The sequence below is a fragment of the Gymnodraco acuticeps genome, unplaced genomic scaffold, assembly GCF_902827175.1.
Source record: "Gymnodraco acuticeps unplaced genomic scaffold, fGymAcu1.1, whole genome shotgun sequence".
NCBI classification, from domain to species: domain Eukaryota; kingdom Metazoa; phylum Chordata; class Actinopteri; order Perciformes; family Bathydraconidae; genus Gymnodraco; species Gymnodraco acuticeps.
In genome coordinates, this window is record NW_022990023.1 from 3,764,346 (window position 1) to 3,786,129 (window position 21,784).

General features: G+C 40.9%; 1 protein-coding gene across 13 annotated transcripts in view; it reads left to right on the forward strand.

Annotated features, from left to right (window-relative positions):
* The window catches only part of si:ch73-103b11.2 (myosin phosphatase Rho-interacting protein), a 55,388-nt gene that overhangs the window by 6,986 nt on the left and 26,618 nt on the right, over window positions 1-21,784 (forward strand). For all 13 annotated transcript variants that reach the window (XR_004568764.1, XM_034214702.1, XM_034214704.1 and 10 more), the window contains exons 4-5: window positions 17,433-17,584; window positions 19,913-19,997. Coding sequence is in view for 12 of the 13 variants with exons in the window: in XM_034214702.1 (XP_034070593.1) it covers window positions 17,433-17,584; window positions 19,913-19,997 (237 nt within the window). In the remaining variant the exon portion in view is untranslated. The remainder of the gene's footprint in view (window positions 1-17,432; window positions 17,585-19,912; window positions 19,998-21,784) is intronic.

Consider the following 21,784-nt stretch of genomic DNA (forward strand, 5'->3'; position numbering starts at 1 on the left):
CTCTATACCTTTATTGAAGGACTTTAAACCTAATGACGTAAAATACTTTGGTGCAGCACTTTGAGTGTGTGACTGTTTTTATTTTATTTTATACGAACATTTGAAACACTTTTTTGCAGCATTGATGTGCAAGTGTCCATTCTGGATGATGGCTATTAGAAATGTGATACCCAGCTATGTAGTATGCATACAGTTAACTTGTTAAATGCCATTTAATGCTTCAGATTGTTAAAATCAACATACGATACAATAACAGAGACCAACTTTAAGATTGGTTTAAATGGTGTATTATGAATGACATTAGGTCAAATCTAAACACTGCCAGCTTTCACCAGTATAACATCGCTCCAGACCACATCAGAGCCTCCATCTGAGAGCACTAGTTGGGGTTGTAGATGAGGAGGTGCCCCTCTGTTTTCCTCCCAGCCCAGTTTTATGACTCTTGTGTCTTGGCTGTAACCAAACCCAGATGCACTGCGGTCCCAACTTGCAGGATGTGGCACGGCTCTGGGGGAAAGGAATGGGTTAGCAGAGGCCTGGGAGAGATCATAGTTCCTACAGCCATCGATTTAGGGTTGCCCACCTAAGTGGAACACCCAACACGATGCACTACTGCCATCATTTCATGCTAAAGCAGCTATGACTTTGAAGAGCCGTTATGTGCAAGAGACAAGTGGTGTAGAAAACGTAGCTTCAGTAAGAGCAAGATTGTGAGAAAATGTCTTCTGAGAGGAAGCATGTAGACGGTGAATAGCTGTAAATGTTGGCCTGCAATGAACATGTGCAGCCATGCAAGGCTAATGTTTTAGTACAGCTTTCATAGCTCATTCTTGGCATACAGTAGGCTTCCAAAGAAGGGAGTTAAAGGTTGTTGTGACCAAGATAATTCACTAACTTTGAATAATAAATGACATAACTCTACTCCCAAAGTCTGCTGTCAAACAGGGTCTAGTATCTGCTGAATGTACAAGCTAGATTCTCCTAGAGAAAACCCAACGCAGTTATTTAAAGGGAACGTTGTCAAGGCAACAGGTTTTGTCCCTTTTGTCCAGCAACCATTGACCATGGCATGTGTGACATGGTCTGGGTTATTCTCTGTTTTGTGGAGGGCTCTGGCTGTCTCTATCCTGACTGTAGGGATACAGGACAGAACGCTCTGGAATGAGAGCACGAGTGTGTGGGCTGAGGTTTTCTCCAGGCTCAGTCTTATGGTGAGCAAGCCTTTCTACAGTTGCTGTAGGAAAAAAAAATCATCAGACACATCATCGAAACCAATGTGCAAGGCTGGATCAGACGGCACCTGGGAATGACGGTGCTTGACTGCAGAGGCCGTGTCATGAACAGGTGTTGCAGGGTTTGAGAAACCATCAGACTAAGCACTGTTGAGAGAAATTGGACTCATGTACTAATTTATAGGTAAGGAAAAGACAGATGTACAACCTGAACAGAGGCCACCTTAACACGACGGTGAGAATAAGCTGTTTTAAGTGATGTAAGAAACACACATACACACAAAAAATCCATTATCACGTCGTGGTGAGGGCAGCTATGTTGGTGTAAAGAACTATCCAGCTACACTTTAATGACATGAGTGCAAGTTAAAACGATCCAACACCCACACTCTAATAACTGCTTTGCTATGTGGTCAGAAATACACCACACAACACCTAGCTCCCATTGACCTTGTGTTGACCTAATTGTAGCCTTTTCATACTGACACACACACACACACACACACACCAGACGCACACACCACATCATATGATCTCGGCTGAAATATTTTTCTTTGCAATGTCTCAAGATCTGTTTATTTTGCAATGAAACTCTATTATTGTTGTCAGTGCATTGTGTTCCATATTTCCTCATTATTATGAGGCCATAGGAAAGAAAGTGCATTTTGTTGTTCACATTCTTGTCGATTAATGCATTTTAGTCCAGATAGTAGAAGCAGAGTATACCTGCAAATAAAGTGAGGCTACCTATTGAGTTGCACTGCACAAAAGACCCATTCAGAGAACCTTGAATTGCACTTTGCCTTTAGACTGCATTGAGTGCAGTTGACTGCCTGCACCACAGCCATATTCCTTGTAAAAAGGAGAACATGATGTTCTCATGACGTCTTAGCTGTCAAGTCATTTTCATTTAATCTTAGCTCAATTAATTTCCTGTGTTTACTGGAATTGAAGTAGTGGACCCAGTAGCACTGTCCACGAACTGCGAGTTTTGAGAAACTTTCCTTCATTTCCAACACATTTGTGCATTCTTTTAACTTGAGGCACACCATTCTGCTGCCTCTCCCCTGAATCTTCCAGACATGAGCATATACAACCCAATGAGCAATGTTGGCATGTCAGGCTTGTAAGACAGTTTTCATGCTGAAACATGCATAAACTCTCTGCCTTCTCAGTGAAAAAATGAAATTCAGGACTATTTGTAACTGATTTTGAGTAGCTTTCCTCTTGAGTTGGTTTGAAAATGAGGGGAGCTTTCTAGGGAATGGATGAGTGGGCAGGGCCTCTTTGCTGTGTTGTTGCCTTCAGGCTCTCTATGCAGGGAATAAGTGGAGGCTGACCACCCCACCCCATCAAATTAGGGATACTTATAGGGGAGCTCCAAGTCTTGTACTCGCAGCAAGCCATGGGAAACGGAGTGGAGAGGGAAGTATAGACTGCTTGGAGTACACACACTTGTGTTACAGTTCATTAAGGAAAGATCAGTTCAAGAGCGAAAGAAGCAGCTGATTTAGAGGGTAAATAACAAATGAGAAGTCAGTCAAAGCTTGTGACTGTGTAAATCCTCCATATTGGATTATTGTGCGTTGTTTACTAAGTGTGGGTCCAGGGTAAGGCGTATGTTGGTTTTGCAGAGATATGGTGTGTAAGAGTCTTCTTTAACCCCTGCCCTTCCTTCCCCATGGTTCTAGTAGGAACTGATCTGCTGGAATGTAAACAGCCATGGATTACAGTGGGGTCACTGTTCCCATTGCACAAAGCCACAAAAACCTTGGGAACAGCCATTCATACAGCTTGTAATCATCAGGGTCTACAACACTGTAACTGCCACTCAACCCAACGTCCCAAAGCTGTAGTCCAGTTAACTATATTTATAAAAGAACATTCCCATGTTTTTGTTTTCATGTACAGAAATAGGGAATTTTTGTGGATTCTTGTTGCTGTTTTATCCCAGGAAATCCCAAGCTGCTGGCTGGGGAGGCTGACCGCAAAGAGTCTGCAACACGCAAGCCATTATCCTCTCCAGTTTTGAGCAGCCACTGTGCAGGTAGCACATCCAACTAGTAGGAGTCGAAAGTGCATTGACAATTGCGGGAAACCTCACCAGCTTTCCCGCCCACAAACGCTGTTGTTTTGAAACAAAAGTCTTGTAAATGTTATGGTTGAGCAAACCAAACCACGTCTAATTGACTGATTGTAATTCCCTAACTTCATTATTATTATTAGAACTCAAAAAGTAAACTGGGGGAGGTTGCAAGACTGTGACTACCGGGTTTCAGTCTAAACCAACTCCAGGCCTCGAAACTATTTGTCCGTCACAAGGACTGCTGTGCATAGGGAATTGGGAATAAAATACAAATAAAATCCCCAATTTTGATGATTCTTGACAGTTCTCTGAGCTGATACACAAGGCCACCTCATGCGGAGAAGATCCTGTGTGAACAGATCATTTCATGGAAACAAAAATACTGTACCACACCCACTGCTTTCCTGTTTAAAATAGATACTTTTATCAGGAAACAGGCACTTTTATGTGGAAGTGTCATCCTCGTAAGTGCTTATCATTTGAAGCCTTGCAACTTAAGACAGGACTATATTTAGCTTTTTTCCCTACATGTCTATACAACTTGGCTAGGTTTTGTCTACCCAAACAAAGCAACATGTATTTCAGCCTCAGTCTTCCTGTCAGATCCAAGCCTCGTAGTCCACTTTACTCTCACTTTGATCTCATGACAGTTGATCAACTTGACAAGGCAAACAACAAACTACAAGAGAGCTACCTAAAGCATTTGGTAGTCTATGAAAGGATTGATTATCCCTGCTTAAGCAGAGATTTGAATTCATCAGCTCACATTGATTGCTTATCAAAGGCCTTGCTGACCCGCAATACATCTCCACTTCCCAACTAAGTGCTATGCTTTCTGAAGAGACATGAGTTAACCAAAACCAGGAGAGTCTGGTTAAGATGAATACAAAAAAAAAGGTCTGACAGACATTGGGCTAAGTTGTATTTTCACTTGATCAATGACCATTCTGGCCCTCTGTTGGCCTTTCGGTTTGACTTTCCAGTGTTGTCTTATCTGTGCTCTTTAGTCTTTGCCTCGGCTTTAGTCACTACATCATTCCGGATGCGGCAAAGATAACAATCTTATCTCCAATTTTTCACTCTTTGAACTACTTAAGTCAGACGTACAGTAACCCTGTCTGGCTCAGGACCAAATCTACTCTATAAACATTAAACTCCTGTGTTTTGCCTGGATGGCAAATGCTGTTCTACTGTATATGGCAACACTTTAGTCACTTTTACGGCCCGTCCGCACAGCGGCGTGCGTTGAAGCTTGCCGGCGAGGGGGGCTGAAACTCGACCAACAACCAATCACATGAATCTCCCGCCCCGGACACACAAGCATGCGGTTTGATTGGCTAGAGCTTGTACTGGCATATGATTCGATTGGCTGACGCTTCCGCCGAAGCTTCAAAAGTTGAACATTGCTCAACTTTTGCAGCGAGCAACGCTTTTGAAGCTACGCTTCGCTCCCACAATGCAGTTCGGCCAAACGTGACGTCACCCCATTCAAAGTGAATGGGCAGAAGCGTTGAAGCTCGGCCGTTATTTTTTTTTTCTTTAAAAGTGACTTATTGTTAATAGTGTACAGACACACACAAAGCATTACCCAAACAACCTGCTTGGAGACCAAACTTAAGTGTGTTATTTTTCAAATGTTCACAACACTCAAGGATTAAATGTGAAAGACAGGGAGACATTTTCAAGCGTTCCAACTGACCTCCCCCTTACCCATCCTACATGTTGCCTTTGTGTATGTGTGTGCTTTAGCCAAAAAGCCCTAATGAGGCTATAAATAGTGGCTTTGAATTACTGATTCAATTGAAATTATAGTTCAACAGCATTGTTCTCTAGCTTGCTCCCTCAAACACACAGAAACAGGGGCTAAGCTGTACCTCTTTGATTGAATGAGCAAGAAGTGCTCCTATTGAAACGGGGCTGAATTCATTGACATGTATTGACCTGGAAACACATAGACAAATTGGTGCAAGTCACACCACATCGTTAAGTATGCCTTTATCTTCTCTTACCAACACATTTAAACTTATGCACAACAATGAACCACATTTTGGTGCTTTATGTTTAACTCTTTACTGCAGATTTAATTATAAAGTTCTACCTAAATGTTAGACTTCAACTCATGGAGACTGTGGAGACAGTCCTCGTGTTCAACCCTGTGGTCTAATATTATATTGGTGTTCACCGTTGCATGAGCCTGTGGACAGGTTCATTTAACACAGGGCACTAGGTCTATCAGCACCTCTAGAAAAATAGTGCTGCTCCTTGCAAATAGTTTCTCATAAGGTATCCATTTTCTGTTTTTGTGGGACTCTAGTTGATGGCGAACTCTCTTTAAAAATGTTCTTGGAGAATCTGATTGCCTTGTTTATCTGAGCCAATTATTTGATGGCGGCCCAATGTTGCACCATGGTGAGAATTGCTTAAAATACTCTTTTATTAAGGATGTCTTTCAACCATCCTTTCCTTTGTAACCTCCTTCATTTTTGTATTCTTTTTTAATGATTTCCAGCCATTCATTATCCAGAGAAAGGCTGGTTCCAGGAGGCTTTGGCTAAATCGGTGTCCACTCTCACTTCCATGGCCCCACTTTAACTTTCCCATTACTCATTTCAATTCACTTTCCCTTCCCTTTACCTCCTCACTTTCTCCTATTCTGCCACTCTCTCGCATCTCTGGCTTTCATTCCAGCTCTCCGTGGCCAATAAATCATTTGTGTTGTAGAGAGCAGCCAGTAGTATTGTGTAACTTCTCTCCCTCCAAACCCTCTCTTGTCTATAAAACCAAACATGGCCGGACTGACTGCTCGCTCAGTTTGTTCTCAACACTAAACCAGGACCCTGACAAAGGGTTTCATTTAAAGCAGGGGTGTCAAACTCAATTTCATCGCGGGCCACATTCGCATAAAGGTTGCACTCAAAGGGCCGGTTGTAACTATATAAATATAATATATATATATATATATATATATATATATATATATATATATATAAAATAATGTATTATATTACATTATTGCCTCTGAATTGGATTATTATCGGATAGGATAATAACTTGGCAATTAACTACGTCTGAAAGCAGAAGTCCAGGGTAAATAATTGCAAGTCTCTTCAGTGCACATGTCACAAAACGAGATGCATTGTGGGCCATGTAGTTTATGGGCAACCTGCTTCTGTAAAGTGGCACGTAACCGTATAATAAACGTATTATATTCTTTGCAAGCTCTTGCGGGGCCACATAAAATGTAGTCGCGGGCCGGATTTGGCCCCCGGGCCTTGAGTTTGAGATCCCTGATTTAAAGCATCAGGGCAAGAGGTTAGCCAGCTCTGAGACGAGCACTAATAAAACAGTGGGGTAGGTGTCTGCATGTGCGTCAATAGGGGTGTAGAGACAATGGCAGAGATGGGGACTCGAGTCTGTGACTCGGACTCGAGTCGCACTTAAGTCGCACACACAGAGACTTCAGACTTGACTTGGACTCCTGCTCAAAAGACTTCGGACTCGACTTGGACTCGAGTTTTGGGACTCGTGAACAATCATTGTGTTTTCTATTTTTGGCGTATTAAAGGTGGGGTAGGTAAGTTTGAGAAACCGGCTCGAGATCGCTAGAATTTGAAAATACACAACCGGAGAAAATCTGCCACTTCCTCACAGAGCCCCTCCTCCAACACACACGAACGCGCACATGACCAATGAGGGCACGAGATAAGTTTGTGCCCCGATGGCAGGCTGACAGGCAGGTAGGCCATCCAGTTATTTTAGCCGGGCCGGCGATCGGGATGTTAAGAGCATTCCATGGAATATAACAAAAAGTGTATCTCGAGCCGGTTTCTCAAACTTACCTACCCCACCTTTAACATTAACATTAACATTATGGTAGCACCATGGCGACCGGCGGCACACCTGCAGCTGTACCACTTGTAATTAGGTTCAACTATAACAACTTCGAATAAAACGCCGGCGGCACCAACAAAAGGAGCGCACACTGCAAAGTCTGCAATATTAAAATCAAGGATGCTGGTGCAACAACGTCAAATGTCATCAGGCAATTTAAAACTCACCCGGAGAGGTCAGTCACATTAACACATATGGACGGTTAGCAAACATGTTTAGCTCAGCATCAGCTATGTAATGTTAACTTAGCTTGCTACTAGCTTTGTAACTGAATATTTGAAAAGATGAGTGAATGTTTGCTTGTCACACTTGTTTGCGTTGAGTGGCGTTGACATCCAACTCTTGACATGACATAAAAAAGGTCGGTAACGTTAATCATTACGTTCCGCTGCCACCATCTACTGGCTAACGTTAAACGTAGAAAAATACATAGTTACATACATAAATACATCTGTCGGTTTATAGGCAGGTTACAGGTTTATTGTTGACCACGTAACGTTAATGTTACAGGTTTATCAGGTTACCATTACACTGGGTTTGAGTGAGAGGATAGAGGAATATGTGTATTTATAGTAGACTTAAAAGATGTCATTAGAGACCCAGTGTAATTAAACAATACGGTTGCAGAGGTCAAATTTTAACATGTTTGTCCACTGGCCAAATGGCTAGCCTAGTGAATGTTGACATTTTACCAGCCACTCAATAGATTGCCATTGTTATTTGTGGCTGGTGCGTGCAACATACAGTACCAGCCACTTGCATGATTTACCAGCATTTGGCTGGTAAATGGTGTTAATGGTAGATATCTCTTTTGGAACAGGTCATGTTTTAATATCACCAGTTCAGTATATTTCAGATAATATTGCAGCAATAGTTTTTTAGTTGCAAATGGCACAGAACAAATGTTTACTTTTAAGTACTTTTAACAGTTTCCCTGCGGGGGATTAATAAAGTATTTGTGATACTGATTTCTGATTCTGAAGTGTTTTGCTTATAAGTTGTTTGCATTTAGCTAAAGTGTGATGTTTGTCCTCATATTGCATTGCAATAGCCTGTTTAAAGTGATCATATAACAACTAATCAGTACTGATACTGTATGCTAATAGATATAGGAGTGATAATAATACAGTAAATGCTTTGAATTTCTTAGATATAGCTGTGCAGTATTCTTTACAGACTGGATAGCAGCAGACAATAGAAGGCTTATTACAACCAGAAGAGACATGAGACTTTGATTTTTTAGAGACTTGAGACTTGACTTGGACTCGTGACCAAAGACTTGAGACTTGATCAAGTCTCACCCCACAAAGACTTGAGACTTGACTTGGACTTGTGACCAAAGACTTGAGACTTGACTTGGACTTGCAAAAAAAGACTTGTGAACATCTCTGGACAATGGGACTTATCAAAGTAAAAATACTGCTGTTGTGAATTACCAGACACACATTACTGTAGCCCACAAGGTTATTGTGGTAAAAATAAATTCAAATTCAACTTCGCAATTTATACTTACAAGCAAAAACATGTGTGATTTTAAACTTGTAGGGATGTTTTTAGGTTGTGGGGACTGATGTCAGAGATGATATTTGCATCCCTGCAGCATTAAGTCTTAGTTGGACAAAGTGAAGGTGTAACCTAGAAAGACACTCTGCGCTGCAGGAGTGAGTCCTAAAACGTGGAAGTGAGTTAACATTTTAGCACTTTCATGCAATTTACACCTCAAAAGTCCTAAAAATAGTGTTTGTTTTTAAAGTTTGTCTGGCTGAACCATATTTAAAAGTATCCTTCACATTTGTTTCCCACCTTTGTTCTGCTTTTATCCTCAATCAAATAAAAAAATCCCATTTGAAGTAACCAGTATGCTAACGTTTATGCTCAAATAGAGCCTCATTAGACTGTTGCCTTACGACAGCCTGCAGAAGCCACAGCTGCAGTTGACTGTTTTTCCGATCTACAACAGGTGCAGGTGTATTGGATGACCTTTCACCTCAGCTTGGTGACCTGCCAATCCAACCACCTGTTAAGGTTGGGGCTTTGCTGCCAAGCTATTTATAGCAAGAAAGAAAGTGGGGTCTTGGAGATAGGCCGGGTGATGTTTCTTGTGAATACAATAAACGCGGATGTAACATATATGTCATGGTAGACAAATGTTGATAGAGATATTTGATATCCTGCCAAAATAACTCCCAGTAGAAAATTCCCGGGCCTTGTTTCATTGGTAGGTCTTGCTTGTGAAATCCACACAACCTGCATCACAAAATGTTGGCTTGTTGTTAATTGTTGTTGGGTGAGCCTCTCGCTCTTTAATAAACCACTCCAGCTTCCTCGGGACTGGACAGAAATTACCATTTCAAGCAGCCCTGGCCTGCCTCCAGACTCGGCACCTAATCAGCTTAGTGATCTCTCCTCTGTGCTTTCCCAAGGCTTTAAAGAGAGAGCAACAACAACAACAGCCCCCCCTATGAAAAACTAAACAAAACTACAGGTCTTAGAAACTACTACCTTCTGAGTAAAGGAACAAATGCTGAAACATTGATATTCTATGCAATTTTAAAATAAAGCACTACCAAAAAAAGACTTTTAAAGAAAAAAGATCAATAGGAAAGACAGATACAAATTAAAAAGCAAGCTATTTGTCTGTCTATATTCAGTATATTATCGTGTATAGCTAGCTATTGGCTGATACTTTGATATATTGGAGAACCTTATTATCTATATCAGGGGTGTCAAACTCAATTTCATCCCGGGCCACATCAGCATTATGGTTGCACTCAAAGGGCCGGTTGTAATTGTATAGGGTTGGTGATATATAAATATACATATGTAAATATATAATATATATGAAATAATGTATTCTATTACATTGTTGGCCCTGCATTGGATTATTATCAGTTCTGGTAATATCTTCCTAGATAACTATGTCTGAAAGCAGAAATCTAGGGCAAATAATTGAAAGTAAATATTCAACAATTACACCAATTGTATTGTATATTATGTTCTTTGCAAGCTCTTGCGGGCCACATAAAATTAGGTCGCGGGCCAGATTTGGCCCCCGGGCCTTGAGTTTGACACCCCTGATCTATATCATCTAAAATAAAACAATTTTTTAGTCTTGTTTAATTATTGTTTGGTTAAACATTTTCTGGTTTAACTTTACATTTTTCAATAACTTACAGTATTATATTTGGAAAAGTTTTAGTTGTCCGTGTTATGATTTATACAAAAGGTTTGGCCTATTTTGTAAAGCTATCAAATGTCTTTGTCGAAAACATATTTATCCTAAGGAGCGGTGGCAACTGTAAGTGCTATAGCGTACATACTGTATTGACTGACATTTTGAATTTTAACGATTCTTTGAACATACCACACATCTAGGAATGTAATTTGCTGCAAGCCTTTTGTTACCTGATGAGTCTTCTCTTATCCTCTGAAGTTATCTGCTGTCAGTAATGTTTAGGTTAACTGTTAACCACCAGACGTGTGACTGTAGGAATCTGCTCTTCAGCTCTGTGGAAAAATGTCTAGCTCCAAATCTGAGGTATAAGCTGAATACCCAAAGGAACATTTTTCCAATCCCTCCCACATTTCCCCTTCCTTTCTGCCTGATGGGCTAATTTGCGTTGACTTAGCAAAGCTTTGGCAGATTTGCAGTCATAATCAAAGAGGTAGTTCAAGCCTGACTGCAGGTCTTATGTAATTTCTTCACACAATGTAGGCGGAGTAGCAGAAACGAGTTCTTTGTTAATTGAGTTAAAGGAGTAAATATAATTCTGTGCCTCTTTTATTTTGATAAGAACACTTTTCATTTAGACCCTACAACTTTACAACAGCATATAATTGGTGCCTAGTCATCCTGGCCTACTTTGCAAGGTGCTGTGTCAGAGCACAGTGTGGGACGCTGCTGTTTTGGGGCACTCTGTGATCTTGCAGCAATTGTTTTTTGCTGTGGAAACAAAAAGCTGATCCTAGAGCTACAACTCTCGAGGATTTACTGCTCTAGAAGTCAGTGATTGAACAGGGGTTTATTGTAAAGAACATTAAGACACTTGATAAAGAACAGTCCAATGTGCAGGTTATCTAGATGTCATCATTATTGGCCTTGGAAGAGTAGCAGTTTCAATGAGCGGATATTGATGTATATGATAATGGAGGTGTTTTATTATGACCTAATCATGTTGTCAGTGTAACGTGCATTTGTGAATGTTGCGCCAAGGCAAAGGATTGAGATAAGTCACACTTCACTTCCTCCATGGTTCACTACCCTGACTGGGATGTGTGACACCTAATCTGTCTAAACCCTTTAGAGATAGCCAATCAACAACCAATAAACTGTAATAACTGATTTAAGAAGTTGCAGCTTGAATCCATTTACCTTTGGATTGACAATTTTGGTATAATTAAGCAACTATGATGTTAAAAATCACTTCTGCCTCAATTCATGCCTCTTAAAGACGCTTCTGTGGATCCTGGGTATCCTTTTTTTTTTTTTTTTTTAAAGTTCTTGCCAAGACAAAATATTGGATTAAATATAATTTTACATTCATGTAGTTGAAAGTTAAATGGAGTACAGTATTTGGAAAAACCCTTTATCCTCCGACTTTAAACCTTTAGCTATCACTATGAAATAACTCTGTTTTAACAATTTAAAATACATCTACAAAAAGATTTAAGTTCATTTAATACAATTAGTAAACACATTGCTCAGCCCTAGTTAATACTGAATATTGTGTAGTGTAACATCTGAACCAACAAGCAAAGACATAACACAGTTGTCATTCATCACAGATGAGGGGGAAAGAAAACCACCATAAGAACAAGCACGTTCACACATTTAAACACAGTAATTTAATTAGGGACGGTCTATTATAAGTCATAAGTGTGCAGAGAGTTGGAAAGCGGAGAAAGGAAAATGTTTCCAGTCTGGAAAGCCACACACACTCTCAATAATTCTCCTTGGTCTGCATCTGAGCTGCCAACGCAACGTGACACAACTCGATCCGAGCACCTGTTTCTCCAGCCGGCCCATCTACTCTGTCAGCACCCAGACATAAACTGACTGCTTCTCACACTGTCATTGTATACATCACACACACATATACGCGATAAAGCTTTAATTACAATGCTCTATGAAGTAGGATTACAAAATAATGTACCGCGCAGATAAATTGTTGTATTTTTTCAGTGATTTAGTTATCTGGGCTCGCCAAATATCTCTAGCTTTCGTACAGTTGCATCAGATTGAACGATTCTACCCTTTATTGGAAAATGACCTGCTGTACTATAGCAGAGCAAACCATCTTCATCCTCCAACTCTCCCTCCTCTTCCTCCTCCTCTGCATTTGTCAGCTGCTGGCCTCCTAACACTGCATTAAACCACCCACATCCTCTCACCGGTCTCCGTAAGAGGAGCAGCGCTGCTTCCACCCACTCTCCTCTCTGAAATATCTGGTACAAAATGTGTGAGATGCGTGGTGTTGGGATATTTTTCTTTTCAAATATCTCGTCTTTAACCTGCTTTTGCCGTTAGCCTTCACTGCGGTGCTGTGGCTTATAGCGGATGCCCTTACCGTAGCATTCATCTGAACGTCTTGAATGCATACCAGTGGAGTGAGGTGTATCTGAAAATGCCTGAAGTACAGTACTTGGCCCTGCAACAGAGATGTCAGATACCCACCATATGGTTTAGTCTGATTTCTTTATGTTACAAAGTACAGACAGGGGTTAGGGTTGGCATTATAACGGAGGCTAAGGTAAATACCACGTGTGATTGTGCTGGCTTAACGTCTCAATATTGGGATCAAATTATAGGACTGTAAGGACTCTGGAGCAGTGATGATTGTAATCTCGTCCATGACCAATCTAGTTCCTGGTCTGATTGCAATGTATGATCTAGTGGAAGGAAAAGAGAGATGGTGGTTTGATTCTTCTACATAGCAAGTCCAGAGGTGACTCCATCCGTCTGGCACCTGAGGATATTTCCCCCGCAGCTGGTTGTTGGCATGCTCATTGGTATCACAATTTGTGTTTACCTCTGTTGTCTTAAGTTGCTAAGGAAAGATGTATTGCATAATGGCTGTTATCGGTAATGAGCAGAGGATGTTGGACCCTGAAGAGACCTGATTCCAGGCCATGTTGGTGAGTCAGGTCGAGACGCTGCCAGTTCATCAGCTTTCCTTTGGGCTTCCATGTCTTCAATGATCAAAGTTAAAGAGCTTTGGATGCAGGGTGACACACTCAAAGATCCTGCTGTTACACGTTTAATACAGAGTAATGTAACTTAACGAGGGAAGTTTCAGCTTTTGAATTTGTCACCACACATTTTGGCAGACAAACAGGCACCTAATACCAAACAACAGATGTTGCTGATCAACTTACAGGTGTTCATAACAAACTTTGACATTGAGCAATCATTTAGGTGTGTTCATACTGATAGAAAGTGAATGAATAATGGGGAGAATGTCTTTCTTTTGCAAGATGTTGCAATATCATTCCCTCACGATCCTCTTAACTGAGTCATTTTATCTGAACTCTGGATTTCCATGACTAGAAATGAGTCCGTCAAACCCAAAAATGTTGATGGCAGAGGAAGAGAATTTGCTTCTCAACCAAAATTGAGAGTCAACGATCTGCCGGCTGCCAAAAGAAGCAAATATTTCTCTCGCTGTGTCATGAGGGAGAATGGGATGTTTTGCTTAGCTGCAGAATCGCCAAGAGTGAAGGAAGCCAACGGCGCAAAGGCATGCTAATTACCATTTTCCAAACAGAGAGTTGGTTCCTAATGAACACTGTTGTAATGACACACACCATATGACCCAAGATCACAAGACCTATGAATACTATATGGTAAGGAGAGGAGAAAAGGGCCTAAACCGAGCAGTTATATTCCCCAGTGGGAAAACTAGGAAAAGTGTCTCGTTTACTGGTATCGCATGGCGAAAGACATTTCATTGTTTTACTTTAGGCAGTAGTAAATCCCATGAAGCTGTGTTGTAGCTTTAAAATTGCTTTTATTTTGTATTGTTGGCACTCTAGTGTTGGCTTCGATTCTCAGAACTATAGGTTCTTATAGGAATCTTAATAGTTTATGAATGATGTGTTTTTAATTAAGTCATTGTCATGCACTCAAACATTTCTATTTGATGTTTGCTATTAAATCCAACACGATTATTTACACATTTCAAATTTAAATTCTATAACCTTTCAATACACTTCTGCCTTAGTTAGAAACGCAATATTCAGGTCAATATATTGTATGACAGCTTACATTACACAAATGTCCTCTACCTTTTAGTTAGTGTTTTCACAGATGTATATCCCATAAATATTGGTGCTGATCCAAGACGTCCACCTGCCTCTCCATCTATCACACACTGACATAGAGAAACCCAATCTCTTTCCGATTTGTCCCCGTCTCCCCTTGAGACTCCGCTCCATGTCTCCCATCCAGACAGTATTCATATTATTGTCTGAACAACTTGAAAGACTAGAATAAGTTTATGCTCGTTTCAAAATGTCCATGCTCCGATCAACAAAAGGACACTTGTTTGTGCCCCTTGTCTCTCGGTCATTTCCTTGTTGAGGGTTAAGGGGAGGAGTGGCTCTGTGGACTGTGGCGGCTGACAATCCCACATTGTGTGAACTGCTGCTGCTTCACAAAGGGCCCATTGTGGAGAGCGGTGGCCCGGGAAGAGGGGACCGGGTCCAGGCTAGGTGACAGAGAGGTGTGGGTTCAGGGGGCCTGGGTCTGGGGGCCAGGTCCAAGTTAGAGACGTCTATTGGTGCTTGTCCCCGGAAAGTGCTGAGGCAGGGAGGGTGCACACGTGTGCTGCTTCTGTACATTTACTGAACTCCCACATGTCCACCTACTTTGTGTAAGCACTCCAATCTCTCTCAGATGTGAAGCCCTTTTATGAAAATAGGTTTTTCAATCAGAGCTGTTGTCAGTCTCAGATTTATCATCTGCTGAGAATCCGATGTGATTATAAAACTGTGGGGGGGGGTTAAGCTGCTTGTACAACTGTTCCCAGAATTTGAAATATGTTGCTGTTTATCCTCCTCTGACTCGAGCTCTAGGACATGTGTGGAGATTTGTTTACTCAGACAGATGGCCTTGCGGTCCAAAGTCAGAGTCCACAAAACCCTTTTTTTCCCCTGCTGCACTGCTGTGCCTGTTGACCACCAGTTTGAGACTTAATCTCCCTTTTTCTCTCCCCCTCTGTCCCAAAAAGTCCTTCCTCTCTCCATGTCTGAGTGTGACAGGGTCTCAGGTCAAGCTGACACCCGTCTCTCTGGTCAGTCTGAAGCAGGCGTGGGCCCTCTTCCAGCTGTCCTGTCCCACGGTCTATTTGTCCGACTGTCTTTCTGTCTGTCAAGCCCGGCTGTTGCCCTGGCCTCTCACCTTAATGTCAAGAGCCCTTCATTTTTAAAGCATAAGTTGAACCAAATGATGTAGACTTACTGCCTCTGTGGCACATTTGTTTGACTCTAGAACACAAAGAATGTAAAGGTTATGTTGTTTCATGCTTCCTCCGTTTTGACACTTAGTTTAACCCTATCACTGTTTTTGCTTAAAATATGCTTAGCCAAACTTGTAGACTGTGGTAAAAGAGTAAAGTGACATTTAACAGTAACAAAGTCAACAAGGCCTCTCATCTGCCCTCAGGGTTGGATTACCACTAACTATTAACTATTGATTTCTCTGTCCACATTAGAGCCTTCCAGTGCTGGCAGGCTATGGTTATGCTGCACAAATGGTGTGCTTGTCTTAGATGTATCTGGTCACTAGCAAACATGAACGTGATACCTTTTTAATTTAGTGTCCAGCTCTGTCCCCTAATATATTCCGATCTTGCAGCAGACTGTAATTTATCATCTGTGGCTTCCTGGTACTTAAAGCTTGGAACCACCGTGGTATTTTGGTGTCTATAATTCTGCCTATATGTTTAGTGAAGTGAAGGTAGGGCCCTGAAGCTGTTCAAACAGCCACACATGCCCATTGTGCTTAGTTATGCAGTACTCGCTTACTTCATTGAGCAAATATAAATCCCTTGGTCAACATAAGATTATCATGGCTTCTCCCGTTGCTAGTGTAAGTCATTTGGAGGTCAGACAAAGCAAAAGTCAGTTTTCTGAAAAAGCAATATTTGTGTGCAAATACTTTCCTTCTGCAAATTGCTACTGTCTTTCAAAGAATTCATCTGCACAAGTATTTTACACTTAGAAAAGTAGAAATGTATTTATTTGATTTGCCAAAATGCATGATTAGCACAAAAGGTTCACTTGCTGTGCAATAGACTATAAATAGATGATCTTATCTATTGAAAGTTAAGCTAGCATGTCTCCATTCATTGTAAATGAGCCGTGCTTACAAACAAAGCCACTGTGTGCTTATATAAACTTGCATGTGAAAACCTTTTTAAACAAAGTAGTATTAGTGTGGAAGTCCTGTGGTCATGTTATTTATGGCGGTCGAATGGTATCCATGTACATAGTCGGGTTTACACCTCACAGCTAAGCATCAGACAGATTAATCTCAAAACCTCTCGGTGAACCCATGAACCAGCACGGTTTTAAAAATGGAACAGACAGTCCTGTTCACAGGTCCTTTCAGGCTCTTTAAAGCGCCGCAATATACAACAGCGCTGTGAAGATTTGAGCATTACCAACACTGTAAGGTCAATGCGAAGTAAAACGGTCTATTTAATGTTCTAAATAATGTAAATGAGTGATTTAATGCTGTTTTTGTATGCAGCTTGTTCTAAAAACAACCATTCTTTAAAAGCTACTACAACTGCATGACTGTTATGCACTTATCCTAGATTGTGTAGTGACTATTACACAACTGCTATAATGCAATGCCACGTCCATCAGAGTTGTAAACAACAACCTATTTTCCCCATCTAAAATCAGCCTATGTGTCACTTTCTTTTACAAATGGAGCTTGTAAAGTAAAGAGCTGCATATGCGATGCCATTATGTAATTGGTGTCCTTTTTTAAAGTGCTGAAATACACAACGCAAGAAACAGAAATATCACAACGAGCGCTAACAGGAACATTCGATGTGCACAGACTGTGATTATATCAGCTCGTGGTGTGCCAAGCTTGGCAGGAAAATTGATGCTGGGGTGGGTTGTGTGAATAGACCATGTGGAGGGATACGTGGGCACGTCTGTTCTCTTCCCCACTTAACACTTTCTCTGTGTGCCCCTCTTGTGTAATGCAGCCCAGCACCCTGCCACAGGGGACGATCAATATGAACCAGTGCTCCGACGTCATCAACGGAGAGTCCAGGACGGGGCAGAAGAACTCGCTGTGCATCCTGACCCCGGAGAAAGAGCACTTTATACGCGCTGAGTGCAAAGAAATTATCAACGGGTAAGAGATAATAACCAGGACTTTGAACGGTTAAAGAGGACATATTCTGCTCATTTTCAGGCTCATATTTGTATTTTGTTTCACTACTGTGACTGTGACTTTAATCTTCAAAAAGGTCTTCTCATACTGCCTGTGTCGCAGCACCTCTTTTCACCCTCTGTCTGAACTTTGGGATTTTAGCCTTTGCGAACCATTTACATGCACGCAAACCTAAATAACACACTACAGGAAAGGGAAAACCCCCAAAATCATAATATGGCCCCCCATTACTAAGTACATTTACTCAAGTACTGGAATTAATTACTATTTTGTCAAACTTTGTACTTGAATGTACTGCTACTTTACACTTCCACGTCAAATATCCCACTTCTTCCTCCATTACATTTATTAACACTAATAGTTACTAGTTACTTACATGCTATGCTGATATGATTCAGTACTGTACTACTAAAGAACACAGTATACACAATCATATGTACATTACATTACTCTTGTTTGTATTATCATTACATGTTGATATTGTTCATGATATCCTTCATTTATGGTTATCTTCTTTCATTGGCTGATTTGACATTACATAATATTGTTAACATGGTTTTTTAATGTTTTGCTGTTGCACCGTCTTTTACAATTTGCTATAGAAATACTGTGTTTTGATTGGGTAATGCCATACAGCCTCTCTGAATTTGATCAAAACTAAATAATATAATACTACTGTGGAAAGATCCTTTCTGCATCACATGACTTTTACTAAAAGTAAATTAAGCTTATTTACTTCTGTACTTTTACTTGAGTAACATTCTATATTTGGGCCTTTTACTCACATTCGAGTAGACTGTATTATTTCTACTTTGTTAAGAACCTGAGTACTTCTTGCCCCACTGTGTAGTAAATACAAATGTATAATCAGCTGTATTTTCCTATAAGGCATTATAACTGCCTCAGCACGGTTTTTGTTGCTCTGTATTTTGTTTTAGTGTTCAGGGATGACAGAGGTTTGGGAAAGGGAGAGTATTTGTGCGCAGCTGCCTTTGCTGCCAAACTGCTCTGCCCCCTGCTGTCTCTGTTGCACTGTGCGTTTCAGAGCCTAGTAATCCACACTGCAGTGACAGTGCACATTCTTGAACTGTTCTCTCTCCCTGTGTCCACAAACCTCCCCCCCCCCATATGCCTGGACTCAGAGCCCAACACACGAGCTTCGGTTTATTCGGTTTGCTATCGTCTGCTTTTCCTGTGTGTTTCTGCACTGTACGCTCCCTCCCTGAATGTAGCGTACATTATATGGCTATTCTGAGGGGACTGTGACTCACAACACCTACTCTCCGTTATGCTACCTGCTCCATCTCTGCACACCTCCCACCCGCTATCATCTGGCTCCCATGTGTTCGTTCCGAGCTATCACACAATCATATTAACCCTTGCCAAGGCTGCTGTTCACTGATAGCGATGTAACAAGCTGGATTTAAAAAACATTTGTATTGTTTTCAATCTCCTTACATTTGATATTTGATTACATTACAGTATAAAAACAAGGCTGCATTGTTACTCATACAGAGTCACATGTTTGTATTCACAGTGTGACACACTTTACAAAGTGGGTGCAGCCGAAGATATTTGATAATACATGATTGTTGCCTACCAAAGTACTTAACATGATTATTCTAATCATTAAAAAGCCAGGGTTTTCTGTATTGCAGATAGGGAACATTTCGTTTTTTCCGTTATATTTTATCCTTCATTCTTTGTTTTGTTAAATTGAGTATGCTAAACCTTCAGCAGACTGCTCCCGGGTTATTTATTCAAATGATTTCTACTGAGGATACGCATTGATTACCTTGTGTGGAAGGGGGATTGAGCATCTCTGAGTGTGGGAGTATTATTTGTGCAGTACATAATGTATTTATGCTTTAAAATACAATGCTTGACTAAATCCACCCCGGCTAATAAGATAATAGTTTCCTTATGAATTGCCTTTTCAGTAAAGAGCACACAAACGGTGCCAAAAAACAGACATAAATTATAAAGGCAAATCAGATGTAGAGTAACCAAGCTTTAAGATGCGTTGTGTTGCCACCTAGAGGATTAAAAGTTACTACATGTTTTATTTTCTGCATTTAGCTCAGTGTTTGTTTAAGAAGTAGAAGTGTAGTTTTATATTTTCCTATTTCAGTATTAGGTTGTACAAATGCTTGTTTTTGCTTTTATAATGGTTTCCTTTTCCTGCAGAGAACTTTTCCGTGTCATATTTTGATCGAGTACAGGTGCAGGGTATGTATAGTCTGCATTCATTGTCACAGGAACAATACTTGACTGTTTCACTATTCGTAGGTGGCAGGAGGCTCTGACTGTTTACCCCCGGACCAACAAGCAGAACCAGAAGAAGAAACGCAAAGTGGACCCACCCTGTCACCAGGTAACACACTCCTGGGCAAAGTGACTTATCTTGCTCACACTGAGGTAGCGTCACTGAAAAACTAGGTCTAAGGGTTTGAGACAAAAGTACAAGTATTTCTAAATAAAAGACAACATTCGGGCTCCCAGTAAAAAAGAAACTTTAAAGTGTTTCTTGTTCACACTTTAAAGGTGGCTACCCCCATACATCAGCACTGAGCTAAAGTGAGCATTATAAATCATCCACATAGAGTGATTGTGCCATTCCTACAGCTAAGAAAGAACATATTTAAGGACAATGTGCCTGGGAAATATGCAGCATGGAGGCTCCTCATTCCACTCAGTCTACACCAGCTGTTTTCCCTCCAGAGATAGAGAGATGTATTGTTTTTCTGCCGGCAACATGATGAACAGTTTGTGCTTTGCATATTTGCATTCTTGAGTCCCGTGATGCGGCCGTCTCACTGCGTGCCACATACTCTTTAAATTAATTTGTACCACTGTGTTCATAGCACAGTGGTACAAATTCTGCCAGTTATACCAGCATTTATGTTCTTTAACAATGTATCTCTTATAAAGATGCAGAACGGGTGACGTACTTTTAATTTATAGAGCCACCTGGTAAGAAGGCAGCAAACATTGTTGAGCTATCAAAATATTCCTGAGCAAACATCCAAGGATGAGGACGACAGCTGCCTGCTAAAATAACATTCAGCAATGTGACCATGATCCGCTCTCCTCTCAGTTCTCCCTTGCGCTCTGTGCTGTTACAAAGTTGTGTCCATCAGCTTTTCTTTTATCTGCAAGACCCCCGACTCCTACCTCCTCAGTTCTCATATTTTCATTTGACATTATTAGTCCGATTCAAGACTTACAAGTTGAGGTCTGTACAAAAAGCCCAAACCAATGCAGTCTAAAGCCCTTTCTTTATTTTACATCACCTGTGTGCCATTGTGAAATATTGTTAGATCACTTCACCTGAAGAAAAGGTATTTCTGTTGCCATACCTTATAGAAGTACATTCCGATGATCTTGTTTCCCTCCTGTTTCAAACGTTACAATGCTGTGAATTGTTAGAAGAATCCTCAAATCAGCTAAAAATGTTCATTGAGGATCCTAAACGTTCTGATTACACATCGACAGCCTGAGCTCTTGCACATTTCCTGAGAATTCATGTCAAAGTCTGTGTGTCTGTAAAGCTGGACATTAGGACTTGAATCTGCTGTAGTGCTGTTCGTTATTGACCACACTGCGCAGGGACCCTGAATGACAGCTACCCTCGAAGAACAATGTGTCTAGAAGGATTCTATAAATAAGTAAATAATACAAAGTTCAGAATTTTCTATGAAATCACAATGCAAACTTCAGTCAGATTTCTCCATATTAGACAAGGGTAAAGCTCTATTACTATGAAAACAGTTTTAATAGCGAGATGAAATACAGGAGTTTCAGACCACCTACCGTGGGTCGGATACAGCTCTCCCCCCTTCCCATCCTCCTTTCTGATGCAAGGCCAAATGTGTGGTGGGTGCACAGAAAGTTCTCTCTGAAGTTCATTGTCTGGCTCCTCTAATGACGGCGCCCTGAATCCGACTGTGACCTTGCTGGGACACTGACGGGCTCATTTGCAGCGGGACGAAGTGACACAGGGATGACCTTAACTCCCATGTGGCATCCAAAATACTTTTTCTGTTTAAATGAATATACCCTCTCTACACTAGGATCGCATTCAAGCTCCATTAACGTCTGATATGAGCTTTAAAAAACAATAAATTGTACGCTCTTAACCAAATATTCTATCTTTTGTGA